The 23,036-nt window shown below is 45.8% G+C and overlaps 3 protein-coding genes and 1 long non-coding RNA gene across 4 annotated transcripts; 3 read left to right on the top strand and 1 right to left on the bottom strand.

Annotated features, from left to right (window-relative positions):
* On the top strand, window positions 1-1,935 carry LOC113699557 (uncharacterized). The gene is made up of 4 exons (XM_027219927.2): window positions 1-60; window positions 175-319; window positions 850-979; window positions 1,077-1,935. Exons 2-4 carry the CDS (start codon window positions 187-189, stop codon window positions 1,843-1,845), a joined length of 1,032 nt encoding a protein of 343 aa, XP_027075728.1. The 5' UTR covers window positions 1-60; window positions 175-186; the 3' UTR covers window positions 1,846-1,935.
* Window positions 1,936-6,967: 5,032 nt separating this feature from the next.
* On the top strand, window positions 6,968-8,407 carry LOC113699556 (uncharacterized). The gene has a single exon (XM_027219925.2). It carries the CDS (start codon window positions 6,968-6,970, stop codon window positions 8,405-8,407), a length of 1,440 nt encoding a protein of 479 aa, XP_027075726.2.
* A 6,490-nt stretch (window positions 8,408-14,897) lies between these two features.
* LOC140010465 (uncharacterized) lies at window positions 14,898-16,514 on the top strand. The gene is made up of 2 exons (XR_011817754.1): window positions 14,898-15,141; window positions 15,925-16,514. It is a non-coding gene; the product is annotated as an uncharacterized lncRNA (long non-coding RNA).
* Window positions 16,515-19,167: 2,653 nt separating this feature from the next.
* On the bottom strand, window positions 19,168-22,781 carry LOC113698122 (uncharacterized). Its single transcript, XM_027217823.2, has 2 exons — window positions 21,895-22,781; window positions 19,168-21,390 (listed from the first exon to the last, which is right to left on the bottom strand). Exons 1-2 carry the CDS (start codon window positions 22,547-22,549, stop codon window positions 19,211-19,213), a joined length of 2,835 nt encoding a protein of 944 aa, XP_027073624.2. The 5' UTR covers window positions 22,550-22,781; the 3' UTR covers window positions 19,168-19,210.
* Between the last annotated feature and the right edge of the window lie 255 nt (window positions 22,782-23,036).

Raw genomic sequence — 23,036 nt, 5'->3', positions numbered from 1 at the left:
TGAACTTAGGGGCAGCCTGGCGTTCGATTCTGTCCTATATATGTATATTAGGCAGCTCTGGTACTGTTCCTAGTATTTGCCAGTTTCTCTTAATCACAAATCTTGGTACTGTCTGTTTTCTTGTCTCTCATTATTGATCAGTACATATTTGATCATCCAATCTACTTGTTTCAGAAAATAAAAAGGATGGGAAGGCGACCCTGCTGTGACAAAGTTGGCTTGACCAGAGGGCCATGGTCTGCTGATGAAGACATGAAACTCATCAGTTTCATTCTTACTAATGGCCAATGCTGCTGGAGGGATGTCCCTAAACTTGCAGGTCTCCCATTTCTCCAAATTCTTATAGTATTCAATAGTTCTCTAGGGAGAGATTGAGAGAAATTTTAGCCGAAATTTACGTCCTCACTCAATAGTGCATTTGCAATTTGTTTAGGTTATTTCAGTTCGACTGTCATAAGGGTAGATGTTGGTTCACCAGTATCGAGTAAAAACCTGACTTGTTGAGCTAGATTTTGGGGTGGAAATGTCGAATATCAATATATGCATCAGAGCTTAACTACAATTACTCTGCCAACGAACAGTTCCGGTAACTAGGTTTATATCAAATCTAACATAGGTCCAATGTATGAGGTGAACATTGTTGGGAATTCCAAATTGATCGAAAAAGGGCTGAGAGATGGGAATACTTTATTTCTTGGGGGTGGTGACTTTGGGAATGTCCAATAATACCCGACATGGTACTATTGCCAGATAAGAAGAGATTAATGAAAACTTTTTAGCCCTTTTCTTATCTTTCTTTGATGCCAAGGTCTTCTTTCTGTTGATTAAGTGCATTGCAAATTTTGACAGGGCTCTTGAGATGCGGAAAGAGCTGCAGATTGAGATGGACTAACTATCTCAGACCAGACTTGAAGCGGGGGTTATTGTCAGAACATGAAGAGAAGATGGTCATTGACCTCCATTCTCAACTTGGCAACAGGTTCATCTTCTATCCTCTCCACCAAAAAAAAGAACTGGAAAAATAACGAGAAAGTTATGTCACACCTCTTTATGCTCATTATCTGTATTCTCTGTAGATGGTCCAAGATTGCTTCTCATCTCCCTGGAAGAACTGATAATGAGATCAAGAATCACTGGAACACTCACATAAAGAAGAAGCTGATGAATATGGGGATTGATCCTGTCACTCACAAGCCACTGCCCCAATCAACATCTTCTACTGAACAACCCCAAGAGGAGCAGCCAAAGAATCACCCTGATTCTGATCAAGAACCCAAGAAAGAGCCTGCGTCGTCTGTTAGTATTAATGATATAATCTCTGAAATGGATGAGCAAAAAAGAGAGGCGGAGACTTCAATGCAGTCAACCTTAACAGATGCCATACAAGAAGAAGAAGACAAGAGCATTAGTATTCCACAATGTCAAATCGATTCTTCCTCTGTGGAATTCAACAATGTTTTCAGCATAGATGAAGTTCCCATGATTGAACCTGATGAAATATTTATACCATTCGCAAGAGCTTCATCAACCCTTTCTTCAACATCATCATCATCGTGTTCTTCTTTTGACCGCAACTCAAGTAATTGCAATGTATTTGGTCATCATCAAGAGTTCTTCCCGACAATTAATCACTCGCAATCATCTTTTGACCACTACCCCACCGACAAGATGATCGTGGATTTCTGGGATGATGACTTCATCAGCAATTTGGATAAGTTGACGAATGATGATAGTGACAGGAACAATTTAGCTGCTGTCATCGGACTTGAACCTTCTCCAGCACAGTACCATGTAGAAATGGTGCTATTGGATGAAGATTATTCTTGGAAATTTGATCACTTCTGATCACATCGGTTGTCCTTGTCAATTCAGATGCATCTACCACTTGTTAAATGTATAATTAATAGATGTGAATATGTTACAGTGAATAAAAAAGTGAAGAATCTATATTCATTATTTTAATTTCAATTTTGATAAATATTAACACTTGGGGGCTCCTTTTTATTTAAGTTATTTACATGGCAATTCATGTTTATGAATGTGTCTTGAGTAGTGACTTGTGAATTTTAGGTTATCGAATCATGATGGGCAAGCATGCAGCAATCTTTTGGGAAAATTTACTCAATCATTGTTATTTCTATTGATATGTCTAACAAACCATTTTTTGAGTTGCAAATTTTACAAGATTCATAATTTAATAAAATGCAAGAAAACCTTCAAATTTTCCTTCTAACATGAACAAAATGGAAAGAAAACAAACTGCCTTTCCTTCATTTTTTTTTTCTCGCATTTTTCTTTACAAGTAAACCTATGTAAGGTTTAACCATAAGTTCTCCTTGACATAGTAAATCCAGCGAGCATTTGGCAGAAGTTAATTAAAGCTATAGGAAATAAAGGGGTTGTAATTGTATATAAGATAATAAGTAAGTTAAAAACAAGAGAATTGATAACGAAGTTCCAGGAAAATTGCAGAAATACAAATGAGGAGAATCTGATAAACACTAAGTGAATTCAAGATGTGTAATCACTTTTTGAAGTTTAATTGCCCCCACTATCTTGCTAATAAGGTATTGGGCAAAAACTCTAGGATGCAATGAATTCGAAAAGACAACCGAGTAGCAAGTTCTTGGATTGTTTTGACAAGAATTAGAATACTGAAAATTACCTAGTTTTTTTTTTCTTGTGTTAAAGCAGTTATTTATTTTGCTATAACACCCAGAAACCATTCATGTTAATAGGCATGAATTGATAGTGCAATCTTTCAGAAAATTCACATGAAAAGGTGTCAAACGAATTTGCTGAAAATTCACAGGCAACCTTTCAGAAAATTCACATAAAAAGGTGCCACACTTCAACTCTTTTCATTCTGAGTTGTATTGCAAACTATTTCCAACAAAAGCAAGACGACATGATTGTTCTCAACTAAAGGGTTTTATTAATGTAGCAACAAAAAGAATTTGAGGGTCTAATATTTTAGTTTCCATAGACACTGAATCAATCTATGCAAAATCAGTGATTTATACCCGGGCCATTTACAAAATATCAGTGAATATGTTCATTAGCAGTTGAATTTGTCAAATAATATATGTTAGTAGCAATTGCAAGATTTTTACAGAAGTCGTAGTTGCCTCTGGTTTTTTTTTTTTTTTGAAAAAAAGTTATAAATTTCATGATCACATAACTCCAAACTTTTTAATTTATTTCGACAAGTAGATTCAAGACCCTGTTTTGTTTTTGGAAAAGCCATTGATTACTTGCATATTTCAACTGGAGTCTGCAGAGGCCCCGTCCTGGGCCTGGACACGTGGCAGCCCAGGCCTGGCCGAGCTGGGCCTCGGCACCAGGCCCCTGGCGATCGTCCTGGGCCGCGCTGCTAGGGCACCTAAAGGGGGCAAGGATCCATCCCGAAGAGGTCGGGGAAGATCCCCCTGAATGCGGGATAGGGGGCTATTCTGGGCAGGTCCCGGAACGTGCGGAGGTCGGACTCCCCTAGCAGGTATAAAAGGTAACACACGTCGACTGTACAAGGTACGCTCACTATTGGCAAATTACTCCCGGTTGTTCCTACTTCCCGTGAACTCTACTCACCGGAAAACTAACTTGACCGTCGGAGTGCCCTCGGGAACAACCCTCGGGCCCCCTCTTCTAGTTCATTCCTGTTTATTTTGCAGGCTTAGGACCAGCTCTTCCATCAGCACCCCGAGCTCATCAGTTCAGCTCGGTACGGGGAAGCTCAGCGCTTCTTCAGTTGGCGCCGTCTGTGGGAAACGTAAGGTAGTTAAGATTGTGTTGATGGCCAGGACGCGATCCAAGCGAACGGTAGAGAGCACCGGCCCTGGAGGCGGTGAGGGGTCCCAGCGAAGGGAGGCTGAGGTGTCTCGGGGCGCCGGAGGCTCGGCCCTTTCAGGAGAAAGGAAGCAGCAGATTTTCCAGTTCGTGACGGAGAACCTCCCTATGCTGGAAGACATCATCCGGCAGGCGAAGGAGGGGGAGGGGGCTGGAGGCCCGCAGACCTCGAAGGCAAAGGGAAAAGAGAAAGAGCCACTCCCCGACCCCTCGGAGGATGAGTCACGCGACCAACCCCCTAGAAGGAAATGGCCACGGACTCCACCTCGCCCGCGAGCCTCGGTAGTCGGGGACAGCGAGAGGTACTCCCGCTACAGGTCCGCGGGGAGTAGGCCGAGGGACCCCTCGCCGAGGAGGCCTGTGCGAAATGGGCTTGACCGCTCTCCAGCCCGGTCTGCCAAGAGCCGACCGCGCGACCCCCTCCACTTGAGGCCTGTCCAAGACGAGCTTGAGCAGATCTTGCGGCCGCGATTGTACGAAGACAACTACTCCACCTCGCCCTTCCCCAGGGAGATAGAGGATTACCCCCTACCCCGGAGGTTCAAGATCTCGAGCATCGAGATGTATGACGCTTCCACTGACCCGGAAGACCACCTCTCGGTCTTCCTGACGCACATGCGACTGCAAACTGCTGCGGACGAGATCCGCTGCAAGACTTTCCCGATGTTCCTGAAGGGGAAAGCTCGGCTCTGGTTCCAAGGCTTGGCACCAGGGTCTATCCGGAGTTTCCCCGAGCTGGCTAGGCAGTTCGTCGCCCAGTTCGTCTCCTCGAAGACCTATGCGAAGAACGCCACCCACCTGATGTCTATCAGGCAGAAGTCCGACGAGTCGCTGGGGAACTTTATGACCCGCTTCAACGCGGAGAGCTTGCAGGTCAGGGACAAAGATGAAAAAGTGGTAATGGCCGCCTTCACGAACGGGCTCAGGGTAGAGGAGCTCTTCTACGAGTTGGCCAAGAAGCCTCCCGTAAACCTTGAGGAGCTCCTAACCCGGGCACACGCGGCTGCTAATGCGGAGGAGGCAGGCCGCCTGAAGAAAGAATCAGATCGGGAGCTCGGAGATCGGAAGGGTCGGACAAACCCCCAAGAGGGCAAGGACGTCCCGACCAAGAAGAACGTCTTTGATCGGCTCTCGAAGGAGAAGGCACCTGCTCCGCCGCCACTCCCGGAGAAGAGTTACACCCCTCTGACACTGTTTAGAGCACAGATCTTGGCTGTTATGGAGGTGGAAGGGCTGGGAGATCGGCCGCCAAAGATGGGGACACCTCGGAACAAGAGGAACCAGGACCGGTACTGTGCCTTTCACCGCGACGTGGGACACGACACGGAGGGATGTTGGGCCCTACGGAAGGAGATCGAGGACCTGATCCAGCGCGGTTTTCTGGGACGGTTCGTACGCCATGGCCGGCCGGGCCAGGAGTCCGGGCGCCATTACTATGGAGACCGGTGTGAGGGACAGCGTCGCGACCGCCCTGAGCGGCGTGACGCTCCTCGGGGCCACTCTCCCGACCAGGACACCCCGAACTTGGCGGGAGTGATAAACACCATCGCCGGGGGCCCCACGGGGGGGACAGTCATGCAAATCGGAAGAACAAGCGACCACCCCCCGAGGGAGACGACTCCTTGAAACGCTTGCGCATGGACGAGGAGATCACCTTCGGACCAAGGGATGCGGTTCCCCTGGCGTTCGAGAACCACGAGGCCATCGTGATAGACATTGTCACCAACAACTACCGGGTGAAGAAGGTGTATGTCGACCAAGGTAGCGCGGTTGACATTATGTTCTATCGGGTGTTCAAGGAGTTCGGATTGAAGGATGACCAACTGACCCCGGTTCGAACATCTCTGGTGGGCTTCACCAGGCCGCCCATTAATCCGGAGGGAATGATCACCCCGATGGTCACGGTAGGGCAGGCCCCCAAATGCCGGACCATCCCCGTCAACTTCGTAGTGGTCAAACAGCAATCCTCGTACAACTTGTTCCTGGGTCGGCCAGCTCTGAACGCCCTTCGAGCTATTTCATCTACCCTCCATCTCAGTGTTATGTTCCCCACTCCAGGAGGGATAGCTGAGGTGCACGGTGATCCAGAGGTAGCCAGAGTTTGCTACTTGGCCACTCTCCGCGGGCCGGAGAGGGTGGTCGCCTAGACGACCTGTCTGGAGCCGTACATCCCAGGGGATGAAGCCCAGCAGCCGAGCACTCAGGACGAAATCTAGGAATTCCCCTTGAGGGAAAACCGACCAGACCAGGTGATCCGCATAAGCGCGCTGCTGCCCCCCAAGGAGAAGGAGGGCTTGAAGGCTCTGTTAAGGGAATACTCCCAGGTCTTCGCTTGGTCGGTGGATGACATGCTCAGGATCCCGACCGACCTGGCAGTCCACCACCTCGACGTGGATTCCCGCTTCAAGCCAGTCAAACAGAAAAAGAGGAGCTTCGCCTCAGAAAGGAACGATGTGATCAAGAAGGAGGTCGGAAAACTGCTGGAGTCTAAGATCATCCTGGAGGTTTACTACCCGACCTGGTTAGCCAACCCGGTGCTGGTAAAGAAGGAGGATCAGACCTGGAGGATGTGCGTGGACTTCACGGATCTCAACAAAGCCTGCCCAAAGGATTGTTTTTCTCTGCCGAGAATCGACAGGTTAGTAGATTCTACTGTAGGCTTTGATGTCTTGTGTTTTCTGAATGCTTTCAAGGGGTACCACCAGATAGAGATGGCTGAGGAGGACCGGGAGAAGACCTCCTTTATCACCGAGGAGGGAACCTATTGTTACCGGACCATGCCGTTTTGCTTAAAAAATGCTGGAGCCACTTACCAGCGCCTGGTCAACAAACTGTTCCAGAACCAGATCGGCAGGAGCATGGAAGTCTATGTAGATGACATGATCATCAAGAGCCGGACAGACCAGCAGCTCGTCCCTGACTTGAGGGAGATCCTTGGCATCCTGCGGGAAAGTTGGATGCGATTGAATCCGAAAAAGTGCACTTTCGGGGTTAGATCGGGAAGGTTTCTGGGGTTCTTGGTATCCTAGGATGGGATCCGGGCCAACTTGGATAAACTCCAGGCCATCATGGACATGGCCCCCCGAGGAACGTAAAGGAGGTTCAGCGGCTCACAGGAAGGATGGCCGCCCTGAACAGATTCCTCTCGCGTTCCGCGGTCCGGGGGCTGCCTTTCTTTCGCATCCTAAAAACGCCTAGAGATTTCCAATGGACGGAGGAGTGCCAGAAAGCCTTCGCCGATCTCAAGGCATACTTAGCAGAGCTACCCACTCTGACGGCCCCGGAGCAGGGGGAGACCCTGTTCCTATACTTGTCTACTTGCAACGAAGCCGTTAGCGCGATCTTGGTGCGGGAGGACAGGGGGGTTCAGAGGCCAATATACTATGTCAGCCGTACTCTACAAGGGCCGGAGATGCGGTACACGCCAGCTGAAAAACTAGTCCTGGCTTTAGTGCATGCTGCCCGGAAGCTCCGACCTTACTTCCAGACCCACAGCATCGTCGTCCTAACCGATCAGCCTCTACGGCGGATACTCACCAAGCCCAAAGTCTCGGGTAGGATGATCATGTGGGCCGTCGAGCTGGCAGACTTCCTTGCTGAGAGGGCTAGTTTAACACTAACCGAGCTAAGCCCCCTGCGCGAGGAGGTACGGCCGAAGGAGCCATGGGTGTTGTTTGTAGACGGGGCCTCCAGCAAGGAAGATAGCAGAGCGGGTCTGCTACTCATCTCACCCACCGGGGAAGAGGTGACCTACACTCTCAGATTTGACTTCCCCGCGTCCAACAATGAGGCCGAGTACGAGTCCCTGCTCACGGGATTGTGGATAGCCCACCAGATGGGTATAACCGCGATCCAAGTTCGGAGCGATTCTCAGCTCGTCGTCCTCCAAGTCCTCGGGGAGTACGAGACCAAGGAGGAGGTCATGAAGAAGTATCTGGCCAAGGTGCAGGAGGCAACAACCCTATTTGATACCTTTGAGATTGAGCGGGTGCCAAGATCGCAAAACAAGCGTGCGGACGCCCTGTTGAAGCTGGCATCCTCCTCGTTCACGCACTTGAGCAAAGAAGTTCTGATAGAGGTAGTAAAACAGAAAAGTATCGATCAGGTTCGAGTCATGGCTATAGACAACTCGGCCACCTGGATGACACCCCTCATCGACTACCTCAGCTCGGGTGTCCTTCCTGAGAACAAAACCGAGACCCGCCGAATCCAGCTCGGAGCTGCCAAGTACGCCTACGCTGGGAGAACCCTCTACAGAAAGTCATACCTGTCTCCCTGGCTAAAGTGCGTGACTCTCGAGGAGGGGGACTACGTCCTCCACGAAATCCATGAAGGGATATGTGCGGCGCACGTAGGGTCCTGGGTGTTGGCCAAAAAGTGCCTTCTCTCGAGCTATTATTGGCCCTCCGTCTTCCGGGATGCCGCAGAACTGGTACAGAAATGCCGAGCTTGCCAGGTGCACGCCCCACTGCGTCACCAGCCAGCTCGGGAAATGATCCCCATCCATAGCCCCTGGCCCTTCGCCCAATGGGGGATAGACCTCCTAGGCCCTTTCCCCTGAGCTCTGGGAAGGTACGAGCATCTCGTGGTTGCCATCGACTACTTCACGAAATGGATGGAAGCGGAACCCCTGGGCACCATCTCTGGCCGAGCAATCCAAAAATTCTTTTGGAGGAACATTGTCTGCCGCTTCGGCATCCCGCATGTCTTGATATCCGACAACGGGCGCCGGTTCGCTGAGAACCCCTTCCGGAACTGGTGCGCCGAGTTTGGGATCAACCAGCACTTCACGTCGGTCGGTCACCCCCAGGCCAATGGTCAGGTGGAGAACGCTAACCGAACCATTCTGCAAGGGTTGAAGACTAGGTTGGAGTCAGCCCAATCGAGCTGGCTGGATGAACTCCCTAGTGTCCTCTGGGCTTACCGCACTACGCATAGGACGGCCACCCACGAGACCCCGTTCTCTTTAACCTACGGAGTAGAGGCGGTGGTGCTCGCGGAGATTAGTCTCCCCTCGCCCCGGACACAGAACTTCGTTGCGTCGACCAACGAAGAAGAGTTGCGGTACAGCTTGGACATGCTGGAGGTTAAGCATGAAGAAGCAGCGGTACGGATGGCTAAGTACAAAAGCCAGCTCGCCCGCTATCATAACGCCAGAGTAAGGACTGTGCAGTACCAACCGGGGGACCTCGTCCTAAGGAAGAACTCGGTTAGCCGAGTTCACAGCTCCAACAAACTCGACCCAAATTGGGAGGGCCCATAAAAGGTCCTTGAGGTGAGCCGAGCTGGCTACTGCAGGCTCGCCAAGATGGATGGATCTGAAGTACCCCGTACTTGGCACTTCTCCAATCTGCGACTGTTTGTAGCATAGGTTGGACCAGGGTGTTCAGTTGTCTGTTCTCTGAAATCCGAATTTTTGTTTTACCATTCAATAAAAGCCCGACTTTACAGTCTTAATTTCACTTGTACTTGTCCGCTTTTAAAGTCTTTAAGTTTGCACCTTGCACTAGCACACTTAACGTTCCCTCACTAAATATCCTAGTGGGGGGCTAAGGGTAGTAAGGAATCGAGGTGAAGTGTTCGGCTCAGGAGGTTGGCACGATTGGGAAAAACTGGGAAACCCGAAAGCCTGACGCTCGACCCAGGAGGTCGGCGAAGAGGCCTTTGAAGCCTGATGCTCGACCCCGAGAGGTCGGCACGGTCTGACCCTAAGAGGTTGGCCAGGCTCCAAGCATTCGAATTTGAGGGCTCCGCGTTCGACCCGGGAGGTCGGCAGAAATACTCTCAACGTTTGGTGCTCAGCCTCAAGAGGCTGGCACATCCCCTGATGGGTCTATTTGGTGCTCGACCCAAGAGGCCGGCACATGATAGTTTGATTGTCGTTGGACAATTCCACTGTTGGATTAAAAAGGGTGACGTATTTGGTGCTCGGCCCCGGAGATCGGCACATGGCTTGCGTGCAGGCGAAAGTTGCAAGGAAATTTCCTTCGACTCGTATATGCACTCAAAGCCTATCTATTACAAAATTTCCGAGCTGCCTATCTGTCACAAAGTGTGCCTAGCCATGAAAAGAAGACAGCTCGGACCCCCTTCTTCTTGCTGGTAGCCCGCCTGGAGCAGGAGTTGAAGGTACACCCTAAGCATGCTGAGAGGCGTATGGTGAAGGCTATTCAAGCAGGGGAGCCTTTCCGTCTCAGATGGACCTTCGAGAGCATTTTCAACTGGAGTATGGTCACATCCTTATAAGAAGATGGAAAGGGTTCCTGGAGTGGCCGCTGCCCTAGGCCACTGGCTCCTTCCCGGAAGCTCTGCCGGGAGACTCGCTTTCCTCCAAGGGCACCTCTGCCAGCTCGGCTCCAACGTCGGTTCGGCCTACCAGCTTCTTCAGGGCATGCCTCTTGCGGTACCCGTCGAAGAGCCAGTCCAGCCTCTCCTCGGCCTCGGGATTGTAGTCCTTGAAGTCCGCCAAGTTGAAGCCAGGAGGGTTGAGGCTCTTCACCTTGTTCAGGACCCGCGTAGAGCTGACCTGGTGGATGGGCAGGTTAAGGAGGGCGATGTCCTCTTCAAACTGCTCGGAAGAGATGAACTCCCGGACAGCCCTCTTTCGCTCCCGGCTGACAGTGCCGGAAAGCTCGATGGCATGGTCCTCCTTCAGCTTGGCCACACCAGCCTTCTCCTGGTCGAGCTCCGACCTAGTGGAAGCGAGCTGAACCTGAGCCGTGTCCAGCTCCTTCTCGGCCTTGCCCAGTTTGGCCTTAAGGGAGTCCGCGTCCTTAAGAGTCTGGGTAAGCCTCTGCTCCGTCTCCCGATTCTTCTTCCGTAATTTCTCCAAGTCGGGAGACAGCTCGGAGAAGCGGGTCGCCAGGGCGGCACCCGCGGCGTTGGCCTGAGGTGCAGGGAAAACAGGTCAGCACATTACGCTACCTAACTCGAACATAGAGGCAAAGCTGACCCATGGGCTAGAAGACTTACTTGAGCCTGGGCAGTGTAATACGCGTCCAGGAGCTCGTAGGGGTCAGCCAGCTCCATCCACCTCCTGTCGCGTGGGAGGACCGAGCTCACCATCAGCTCGCGAACCACCTCGGAAAACTGGGTTCGGTCGTTAATGGAGAGCTCCCAGGACGGGCAGAAGCGGCGGGGGTCGTGCATAATGGGGGCCTGGCCCGGGTTCATGGGAGCTATGTGGCGGAAGTGCCACAAGCTTGGGGGAGGCGACTCCTGGGCATGCTCCTTGGCAGAGCCCACGCCTAGGTGGACTGGCCCCCCGGATACCAGCGTAAGAGGAGGAGGCTGTGCGGGGACCAGCGCGAGTTTCTTCCCGGATTGGGAGGGCTCGTCCCCTCGGCCCCTCTTCTGCCCGGCTGCCTTCTTCTTGTTGTTGGCAGCCTTCTTGGAGGGGGAGGAGGTGTCCTGCGTTTCCTTCTGGGGGGCTTGGCCGCCCCTCAGGGTCGAGGTCGCCCCAGGAACCTCCTTGGCAGCTTCTGGCTGGAGAGTGGCGGTGGCCGCCTCAGTGGGTGCGCCTAGCAGCTGTGAGAGCTTCCTCACTGCAAGAAACATCGCTGGATCAGCCAAAACAGGACGGTAAGAAAATATACATATATGCAAATGCAACGAGCTACAAGGTCAGGGCCAGCGTTACAGGCGTCGAGGTCGACAGGGGAGGCCACCACTTCGCCAGGGGACCCGGACAATGTCCCCATCAGCCCGGCCGCAGAGATCTGCTTGCTGGAGAACTTGGTGGCAGTGAGTTTCACCTTAGAGCTCAACAGCTGGATGAGGGTTTCAGAGTCCAGGTCCTTAGGGTAGGGGTCAGTCTTGACCTCCCCGACCCTCCACACGGTGGCGTCAAAATCGGTGGATTTCACAAAGAAGAAGTCCCCTTTCCAGTTTTTTACGGAAGAGGAGAATTTATAGAACAAGTCCTGGCAGCCCTTGTCCCCCCGACCTTGGCTCCCGATCCGGCGGCAGAAGTAATACCACCCAATAAGGGCTGCCTTGAGGACGAAAGCAGCTCGAAAGAGGGAGAGGGAGTAAGGGATGGAGCAGAGTTGGCAATAGATCAGGAATCCTATGACGATCCTGATCGAGTTAGGGTGGACCTGGGTGATCGTGAGCCCAATGTAGCTCAGGATCTCGGCCAGGGCCGGAGGGATCGGTAGACGAAGCCCCCCGATCAGCTGTTCCTTGTAGATAGCTACGAAACCAGGGGGAGGTCGGCTGGCTCGGTCGTCGGGTCCGGCAGCCCTTGGCTCGAAGACCGGAGGGATAGAGTACGACCTGACCAGCTCGGCCACCGCCTCGGGTGAGATGGTGACCTCCTCGTGGTCAGGGTAGCCGTAGCTGAATTCAAGAGCATCCCCCTGCGGGGGGTCAGGGGTCCCCTCGGGGGAGTCCCTATCCTCCCCAGCTCCTTCCTGGGCTCCGCCAGGGGAGTCATGGGGGGACCTGGGGGAGGGGGTGGAGCCGGCCCGCCGCTCTAGTTGGGCATCGAGTTCGGCAGCCTCCTCCAGCTCCCGGGCTGAGGGGGAGTGGGCAGAAGGAGAACGGTTGAAAGGAGAGCTCATGATGTCTATGGGATCAAGCAGATCCGGGTTAGATGCAGAAGAAGATGAGGGAGGAGGAGGAGAAGGTGAAGACGAGGATGAAGAAGAAATGAAGATCCTGGTGGCTCTACGGCGGACCGGACTTTGGGATGCGGTGGAAGTAACGTCGGAATGATCCGACATAAAAAGCAGGAGGTAGCGGAAGGCAGAAGGGATACTGTAAAAGGAAAAGGAATCGCAACAGGGACTTACTGATGATCAAGGCAGAGGAAGGATGGAAGACTCGCCGAAATCTGGGCACGGGACGCCGGAAGTTGCTGGAAAATGGAAATGCGAATGCACAAGGAAAATGGGAGTGCAAAATGCACAAGAGGAAGGAGAAGTGGCAAACGGAACAGATGGAAATCTGGTGACCCCTATTTATAGGGGGAGGAGTGGAGGGAAAACGGTTGCGTGGATTTGAACCGTCCCCCATATAAACTCATTTAATGCTGGTATGAAAACCGAAGAGGCGTGACAACTGAAAGGACGCGGGCGCAGCGTCCCTGTGACAGTACTGTACCAGAGGTGACCTTGGCAGGGTAGTGCACGGCGCTGGCCTCCCACGTGGCAAAGGTAGATTAGGTCTGCCTGACAGCCCTACCTAATCTAGGGGGCTAGTGCAGAGGCCCCGTCCTGGATCTGGACACGTGGCAGCCCAGGCCTAATCGAGTTGGGCCTCGGCCCCAGGCCCCTGGCGGTCGTCCTGGGCCGCGCTGCTAGGGCACCTAAAGGGGGCAAGGATCCATCCCGAAGAGGTCGGGGAAGATCCCCCTGAATGCGGGATAGGGGGCTATTCTGGGCAGGTCCCAGAACGTGCGGAGGTCGGACTCCCCTAGCAGGTATAAAAGGTAACACACGTCGACTGTACAAGGTACGCTCACTATTGGCAAATTACTCCCGGTTGTTCCTACTTCCCGTGAACTCTACTCACCGGAAAACTAATTTGACCGTCGGAGTGCCCTCGGGGACAACCCTCGGGCCCCCTCTTCTAGTTCATTCCTGTTTGTTTTGCAGGATTAGGACCAGCTCTTCCATCAGCATCCCGAACTCATCAGTTCAGCTCGGTCCGGAAAAGCTCAGCGCTTCTTCAGAGTCAAAATTAGAGGAAGCAAGTTGAAATGTTTCATCACCAGAATATAATATGGCACATGCGGAAGTTGATGTTCTTATTATTTCCTTTTGGCTTGCTATGCATACCAAAGTGAGTTGGCTTCAGGAAAAAAAAAATATATATATATATATATATATATATATACACACACACATTAAAGAGGGAAAATCATAAGAGCAATAAAAATTGTTTAATACCTGCATTTTAATGATTGGTTGCATACAAAGACAGTTTGATTGATCATAAGACTTATGAACTGTCATATGAAATTATTTATTGAAAGAAATATGTCATAAAGCTCAAGGGGCCAGAATGTAAGCCGAACTCAAAATCAAGATTTGAGCATGGAACACCAAAAAAGGATGGAGATAATTAACTACAAAAAGCACCAAAAAATGTTGGCATGCATAAAAAAATCATACCCAAAATGGTATAGGATAAGAAGAAGTCTGAAAGACAAAGTCAGGGTACAAGAGCATTCGTTCATGAGAACCAGAGAGAGCAAATGTGCCTAAACAGTAAACAAAAACAACCCAAAGGGACCCCAGAACTCCGACACTGAAAAAAGCACGTGGATCCCTTGAATTTTACCCCTATCGAATTGTCATAGCATATATATAAATCATTGTTAACTTATAATTTCTCAAATGAACATACCAACTTGTGTCTTAATTATACCACACCCTACAGGTGCATGCATACATTAAAACGTTTAATCTATTGCTCCATTATGGAGTTGTTGACATCGGATACTCAATCCTCCCTACCTACTTAATTTTTTCATTTCTTAAGACCAAAATAATGAAGGATTCTTGTATTTTCTTACATGACCAAAAAACATAAAGTGTTATTGTAAACTAGTCTTAAATAAATGAAATCATAAGACTACTTGTTAACAGTAATGATAAAGGTGGAAGGGGTCAACTAGATTGTACATATCGGTTCTGTACTGTTATTATATTTATTACATTGTTTGGCATACAATCATATCATATTGTTATAAATTAGAATATGTGAATAATATAATAAGGTTGTACGCTACAGATTGCCATGTTCAACAACCAATATAACTAGACACGATACAACATAATCAACACGTCCCAATTTCTAGTAAAGGAGTTGGATAAAATGCCCATGATATTTGTCCTTGAGTGGAAATAATTCTCATGAATATGAAGCTAAACTGGGGCGCACAAATTTGATCACATCTAAAAGAAAATCAAATAATGAAGGTCAAGAGGGTAATACAGGAATTAAGATGAGACAACAGAAGAAATTAATTAAGAAAGAGATCGCCCTTTTGATTGGATATACTTATATTGATTTCCGCACGGCTCACATGCCAGTATCAGGAATTGTAGTTTATTCATTCTTCGTACAGTCATCCGAAAGAAACTTGCTACTGCATCTTGATTGAATTTTTAACACAGTATTCAAGCTCTCTCCATCTCGATCTCTTGTCTGCTCTGCTGTTTTCTACGACAGAATACTATAAAAAAAATTGTGGAAAGCAAGCCAATTAAAGCAGAGACAATTCTTGACAACCCTTCTCCAAGGAACAGCAATTGGACACTTTGTTGATTTTTCTCCGCGGTAATGGTAACCCTCTCCACCCACTCTTGATGTCCTGTGTGGTCTCTGCTTCACATACTTCTATTACTATATCTGAATCATGATTTTCCCAAGTCCTAAGATAGTACCTGTACCATGTGATCTGACAGCATATGTGTTTTGCGCCTGTTTTTTCATGGTAAGATGTCTGATGTGTTAATCATGCCAACGTGCTTTTGTAATATAATGGGGATTTCTGCCGGTTGAAATTCATTTGACTAGATTTAGCCTCATTTTGTTATTCGCTTAATTTTCTCTTATTTTAGCAAGTGAATCCATCGTTAGATCCTTTTTCTTTTTTTTCATTCCAAAACCCACGTACTTATTTAGGGTTGAAATTTCGAGGCACATAACATAGATCTAGGACTAAAGGCATAGATTTTGTTTATCAACCGACGAATATTTCTCGGTTGTTTTCCTTTTCTCCAGGATCTTAACAAATCTCACCATCATATGGATTTTTCAACAGCAAAATGCTTGTCTGAATTGGCAAGAAAACGATGACAGAAGCTGTGCCTGCAGTTCACAGCTTCATCAGCTGTAGTTTCTGATCTTAAGATGGTTGGGAGGATAAAAATTCCCTTTTTTTTTTTTTATCGGACTGCTGTACACTAGATGTTAATTTTAAATGTAAATCCTGGGAGAATTTGTAGCTTAAAGAACCAATTAAAGTACTAGAATAAGATGACTATTGGATGGATTGGCTCCCCTCCAGCCTCCACCCCACAACTTTGGTTGGTGAACTGAGATTTGTTTTTGTTGCCTATGCAGTTGGACGAGGTATCTGTAATTGGAAGTCCAGTAAAGTGCATAAAACAACTCGTAGAACGGGAGAAGTTACTTGAAGAAGAAGTGAAGAAGAGGAAGCCGACGGAGGAATCGGTTGTTTCTCCAACAAAGAAACCTCGTCCTTGTGAGAATGTCTCTGATGGTGGCAGCTCTGATCAGCTGCCGAAGTTCAAGTAAAAATCACAGGAGAAGAAGAGCTAATAAGAGTCCAGTGCAAGAATCACAAAAAGATACTGTTGGAGTTCATTTCCTTAATTGAAAAGATCGGTTTAAGCATCAAAAGCTGCAGCTTTGTACCACTCGAAGATGAGATGCACCTTATTAATGCAGTGGCACAGGTTTTTTTTTTATGAGCACTACCTTTTCTTATAAAGCCTACCATTTATTAAGTTATTCACAAATGAATACATGATGATGGAGGGAATCTAAAACCTTACCTTCTAATTAATTAACCTGTAAGTTTAACATATTTAAATTCTAGAATATTAGCTTAACATGCGCTACAATGATGTTACACAAAGGATTTGTAATATTTGACTTGAAATCTTGTGGTATTTGCGTTGCTTTATCAATATTTGAGTAGTCCTTTTTCTTTTGGATTTTTTGGAGTAAATTGATTTTTTTTTTTCTTTTTTGCTGTTCTTGTTTTTATTGCTTTGCAAGATACTTGCACTATTGCTTACCAAAAGGTAAAAAGTTTTGTTTAGTTTCAATTGCAAATGATTTGTGAAAATCTTCGATAGACTATAGAATTTTTTTTTTCTCATTCCTGGAATATTGTACAAGTTTTAGATCTTATTTGACAAGCCCTTGACTAAGTAGTTCACCTTTTTATCCTATCGTCCTGTTTGATAACATTTTAAGTATTTGTACCCTGATCCAAGTTTTTTGCATGGTGGAAGAGATTGTAACCTGATCCCAGTCTCACCCTTGTTAACAGTTCTTTAGTTCATCACAAGAAAGGATTGCAAGAAGCTTGTGGTAGTACATTTGCATTCCCAATTGAATGGTATTTATTTGCCAAAAAAAAAAAAAAAAAAATACAAGGGGAGCTTGGTGGATGTAAGGAAAATTTGAAGACTTGCCACGTCCAGAAATGGACGAGGACCTGATCCCATTTATTTTTCGGTTGCGGGTTGATGAAGGATTTTGCATGACGGTAGAGGTGCTTGCCAGTTATATTCAACAGGCTCTGCGAAAGATCGTATGATCGAAAATCACAAACAACAGAGTTCTTAGCTTGCAGGGCATTTTCGAAATTTCACAAGCAACTGGAAGGAAGCAAATTAAACTAAGAGTCGTATATTAGGGAACATTCAGAATAAGAAAAAAAGTTGCATTTCTATTCCTTTTCATTTGTATGCTGTACTTTTTTTCTTTTCTTGTGGTGTACTGTGCATTTCTCAATTTAAAATATGTGTACTATGCGTCTGTAAATTTGAAATAAAGTGGGGAAGGGGAGAGATGAATTGGATGATTCGGATGGAGAGAATATAGGTGAGAAATCTAGAGTTCGACTTCTCTCACTTACATTAAAAAATTGAAATGAAGTATTCTTTTTTGTATCGTACACTACAGTCATTAAACTATGAGAACTGACCAAATTATCCCTATTAAGTCTAATTTCATCCATTAGTTCTATTAACTTAGGGTTACTCCAAATATTCCTTTTTACACATGCCATAAAAGGCACACGAGATCTTTAGTGCCAATTTTTCCGTGGCAATTCAGTGCCATTTTCATATTTATGACAAGTGTCCTATTTATTTAATTTATCATGTGCTATTTATTTAAATTTCTTCTATCATCACGTGATAAGTGGAATTGGTACTGGATTTGGCACTGAGTAGTAACATAGAGAATCCCAACTGCTCTCTCTGCCACCCAAGCCAAATCATAACATTCTGGGATAATTGGAGAAACCTCAGGAGAGGTCTTGACAGTTGCATTTACCCTCTAAAGATTTTGAAAATAGCACTGACTTCCCACTACCCCTAGCACGAATTTAGGGCATAACTGATATAAGATAGGGTGAATTTACTTCTATACCCTAAGAATTTAAGGTTGTTAATAAACAAATTTGGGGTAAAAAAGTTAGGCAATAAATACTTTCATGATAACTAATTAAACAAGATTAACGGTTATTTCTTACCTGATCAGGCACTACAAGTGCACTTACAAAATGGTGCCAATTAATGTTTCAACATGGTGTCATTTTGTAATTGACAGCTCTTGAGAAGACAATCCAAGTTGTACATTATCTACATAGAAGAAAAGCAAAAGCAAGAAAAATGCAGAGGAAAGAACTCCAAGCAAACCTCCATAAGAGAATAAATTCTAGCGGTTTTGGTTGAACTCACTTCATCTTAAGCATTCATAAAACGAATGGAGAAAGAAAGCAGAAATAAAGGTACAACAGGAATAGTCATCAAAGTAATTATCAAATTGATGATAAGTAGTGTATCGACTGTGGCATTTGGTTGGTCTGACTTTGTCACTTTGGTGAAGTCCATGATTCTCTCCAATAGCTTGATGAAGCCATTCTTTTGGCACCACTACTTTACTTTTAGTTCGCAAACTAACCACACACAAAAAAAAAAAAAAAAAAAAAACTTCTGTTTGTTTTTGAGAAGTTTCTATGCACACTAGTGAAGAAAAATTTTTTGAGTTGGCTGTACATTTTATATGTTTTAGAATTTCAGATTTCTGAACATATTTTTGTTGCTTCTTCTAGTTGTTGTTGTTGCACTTATATCCCCTTGAGTTTTACTAATTGTTTCCAATTTTTAATATTTTTCATTATTTTACTAATACAACCTTACAAGAGGAAAAAATGGTACAAATGAAACAACATTATCATCTCACTTCTCAAAATACTTTTTTAATGGTACTTTCTCCAACATGGACTAAAAATACTATTAAAACATTAAGTTCAGGGTAGGTTAGTGCTATTTTCGAAACAGGAGAGGAGGTGAGTGCAACTATTAAAAACCTCAGGGGAGGTTTCTGCAATTATCCCTAACATTATTTCTTTTATCTTGTTCTTCCCTTTTCCTCAACGCCATCTTAGGTTCTCCTACTTGTGTCTTCTAAGTTATACCATCTTTTACTCATCTTCAGATCAAAATCAGGTTCTGTTTTTCTAGTCTACAAAATTCTGATTATGTAACATGTACCAAAGGCCTAGCCCAGCAACCCAAAATAGGCATTGACCAAGGTACAAAATTGAAGAGGCCAAAAGACAAATTATATACACGGAAAGTACACATTATTTCTTGAAGTTACCCCTAGTGACATATTCCTGATACAACCCAAACCCTTTCTGAAAATCCAAATGTTGTTTCTTTAGCAACTTCAGTGTCTTCAGCTCGTTTGGGTCAAAAGAGATATCAGAATCATTAAATGTCAATTGTATTGGGCACCCTGCATTAAGCAGGTCTAGGCCAACCATCTCTGGACTGACATCTGGGGAAAGCTCTTGCTTTCTGTATAAAAAGGTTGTGAATCTCTTGCTCCAAGTTCGGAACTTTTCGCACTTTATTTCCATTGTACAGACCTCATCCAATAATGCCACAGGTTTATGAAAAAAGAAGTTTCTTACATCTCCATCCCCAATATTAATTTCGTCAGTATCATCAGCAAGGGAAACAGCATAGGTACCATCAAGCTCTGATTCAGCTTCATTACGTGCCCCTGTTAGTTCATCAGCTGCTTCCATAACCCCATCACACTGAAGTTGGATTTCTTCTTCTGCTGACCGTATAACTAGATTTTTTTTACCAAGCATACCAGAAATATCCATATGAAGAGTAAGCCAAAAAGGAGGGGGCAGAAAGGACTGCTTAAGAGCTTTGGAAGGCAGAAATTTGCGCGACTTAGTATTGCCGCAGTACGATGGTATTTGAAAAGGAATACCATAGGATTCAAATTTGGGGGCTTCTGGGTACTTTGAGTGGCTGGAGAGAGCCAAACGTTCAAGATACTCGGGCATATTTGCCCAAATACACTTCAAGGCAATCTCATAAATACTAGTTGGCAAATTAATGTCTTTAAACACATCAAAGATTCTCTGCAGTGACCCATATCCAGTGGGATCACCAACCATGGACTCCTCATTGCTCTCCTTTCCAGCTTCCTTTTTTAAGGCAACTTTGTCGACCTGCTTTCTTTCCTTACTAAGGATTTCAGCAAGATTACCATTCAGATAACCTTGAAGGTACTGAAAATTCAGGAAATTAAATTTGATGTTCAAGTCATCCTCTTCATGGCTCATTTCGTACAAAAGATGTGCCTGAGAATTGCATAATGTCTTTCTGTGGGCTTCATCAGAAATTCTACCACATTCTCCCACTGCATGATATCTCTGTGCTTCTAATTTCCCTGAGGATGTTAACCGAATTAACAGAAATCCATCCACAGTGTCTGATTTTGGCAAGGGAGCTATGGGGTCCCTACTGAAAATACCAAACCCCAGAACTACACCTGTTTTCTGTCTCCAATCAAACCACGCAGGAAGAGCATCCTTCAAGCACTCTTCTCTTATGAGAAAACGTCCACAATGAGTACCATAAGCTGACAACGAGAACTCTGAAGGAAGACCCCAGGCATAAAAGGAGTTGCAAAATTTTGATATTTCAGAAGAAACAGTTTTTGTCTTGTTGTTTGGTCCATATACAAAAAGACTAAACTCACTGTTCCAAAATGATCCAAGCAAGATGCAAGAGCCTGAGTCTGTTGCCCACTTGTCATCCTTGGTATTTGACCTTAACTCTGACAACCTAAAAACAGTGATGTAACGTGGATTATCAAGACTGTGCACCCATCGCAATAGTGGCCTAAATGGTTGCCTTACATCACAAAGCATGAGCAATCTTCCAGAGGTCACACAAAACCTGAATCCGTCACAACCAGTTCGACAGAGACCGATGAATCTATCATGCTGTATGTTAGACAGCATCTGAATTTTCAGCAAACAGCTCAAATTGCACCCACAAGACCTAGCATCAACTAAGAATACAGCAACCGCATGAGCAACGATCAAAATTCTTGGATGCCAACTAAATTCAACACTTATCCAACCACCACGGCCACTGTTCTCAAAATCTTTATTCTTGCTCCATAAAGCATTCAGTTTCTTCATTCCCACTCTGTTGTTTGAACTAGGATGCTTTTCCAAGCAAGAACTAATCCCAAACAAGTACAGTTCACCGGTCTCTAGCAAGACAACACTCTCTTCAGATAAATGCGGACTCCAACAGGCATGAACAACTTCAGAAATCCCAAACAATCTCTGACCCACAAAATCTACCTTTGCGCACTTGACCCCCAAACCATCAGCCCCACTAGTAGTCTTCACTGCATACCAATACACAGAATGTATACTACATGCCATCAAATATCCAACAACAGCTAATCCAGCAGAAGAAGAAAATGAACTGGCTGCATCAGCTGAAATTAAATCACCAGGATCAGACCTTAGCCTTAGCTAAATAACTTTAATATCCTACCAATATACACAATGGCAAAATTTTCTAACAACAATATTTTCATTTCTTCCATTGGCAATTCCCCGAGCCCTACAGAAGTTGTTTCCTAGTTCATAAAAAACGCAATTATTCAGCTGCCATAATCTGCATTTGCAATTAAGGGGCTTTATTCTCAAAGCATTATCCATTTCCATTACTTTAGTCAGTTTTACATCAAAAATCTCTCAAAAGAACGGAACATTCCACAAAACGATACTATCGTATCAACACCGCAGCCATATACAAAAATTGGCACGCAAATGCGCAGACCCTTAGGATTCTATCCCAAGAACATGACAACTCCCTTACGACAATGAAGCAGACATTGACTTAAGAATAAAAGGAGTAATAACCATTAAAAAACCATCTACCACAGTTAAAAAGCCCAAATATTAAGAAAAGATCTAAAAATTCAATACAAGATTACCTGATAAAGTATCATCAAAATCAGAAACAGGGTTCACCAGCAACTGCAAAATCCGACTATTAAGTTTCTGATTAGCAACAAAGACGTCCTGATTCCCATGATTTAGCTCAACCTCCAACTGGAAGTTTCCCTTTAAAAATAATTTAACAAATCCAACTTGCTCACAATTTTCCCCAGCAGGAAAAAATGCCAAATAAGCCCAGCTTTCATCATCACCATCACAAGGGAGCCGGAGCAACTGAAGGCAATTAAACCCATGTAAATAATCATGAGATTCATGCTGGGCGAGTACGAGCTCAGACCCGATTTCAGAAGCAATATGAGAAGAAACGGAATAAGTAATAGAAGAAAGTGGAGCGGCGGAATTCAAGGTGGAGGATACGAGGAATCTTGCGAGCGTGAGTCCAGGATAAGGCACTGGAAGCCGAGGGGCTAAAGATGGTGAAGAGTAGAGTTCAATAAGGGATTTGGGACATGGGGTGAAGATTATTGGACCTATTTCTTCATGGGTTTTTTCCTCTTCTTGTTTTTCTTCTTCATCTTCAAGACGCGTTCGTTTTGGCGGTCGTGGCGGGTTTCCATCGAGGAGGAGGAGCGGCGGGTTGAAAACTGAGGAAATTGGCCATAGAGATTTCCATTCCTCTGAAAATTCCATAAGTTTTGCTTTCTTCTCCCGTTGCTATAGCTTCATAATTCAATTGGCTTGAGCTGACTCATGCTATAATCATGATTGTTTTCAGTTCTGGTCGGAGCAGTGGACGGGAGTTAGCAATTTGGCCGGAGATTTCAGCGATTCAGGGGAAAAAAATTTTGGTCGGAGTTCTGTGTGGAACGGAAGAAGAACGGCGGTTGGCCGGAGTGAAGAGCGGCAAAGATTTTGGAGAGGTTTTATGCAATGTTTTAAAACCCGGACCGTCAATTGAACCGGTGAAGTGAAAGGGTCGAGATTTAACCGGTCGGATCGGTTCAACCTCGATTCAATGAATTTTTTAAAAAATAATTTATATAAATATATATATGCACAAAATAAGACATGCAATAGACTAATTTAAAACTTTATATGATAAAAAGTTTACTATTTTTGAATAACTTGGATTTTCAAAAATAAATTTTTTAAATTATAAGTTAAAACAAATAAATTT

Source organism: Coffea arabica, chromosome 7c, assembly GCF_036785885.1.
Source record: "Coffea arabica cultivar ET-39 chromosome 7c, Coffea Arabica ET-39 HiFi, whole genome shotgun sequence".
Classification (NCBI taxonomy): domain Eukaryota; kingdom Viridiplantae; phylum Streptophyta; class Magnoliopsida; order Gentianales; family Rubiaceae; genus Coffea; species Coffea arabica.
This window is presented reverse-complemented; position numbering and strand designations above follow the sequence as displayed.

Coding starts and splice junctions, on each gene's coding strand:
- LOC113699557 (XM_027219927.2), top strand. CDS start 187: ATGGGAAGGCGACCCTGCTGTGACAAAGTTGGCTTGACCAGAGGGCCA. Junction 320..849: donor GGATGTCCCTAAACTTGCAG/GTCTCCCATTTC, acceptor AAATTTTGACAG/GGCTCTTGAGATGCGGAAAG. Junction 980..1,076: donor CATTCTCAACTTGGCAACAG/GTTCATCTTCTA, acceptor TATTCTCTGTAG/ATGGTCCAAGATTGCTTCTC.
- LOC113699556 (XM_027219925.2), top strand. CDS start 6,968: ATGGCCGCCCTGAACAGATTCCTCTCGCGTTCCGCGGTCCGGGGGCTG.
- LOC113698122 (XM_027217823.2), bottom strand. CDS start 22,549: ATGGAATTTTCAGAGGAATGGAAATCTCTATGGCCAATTTCCTCAGTT. Junction 21,391..21,894: donor TTTTGATGATACTTTATCAG/GTAATCTTGTAT, acceptor ATTTAATTTCAG/CTGATGCAGCCAGTTCATTT.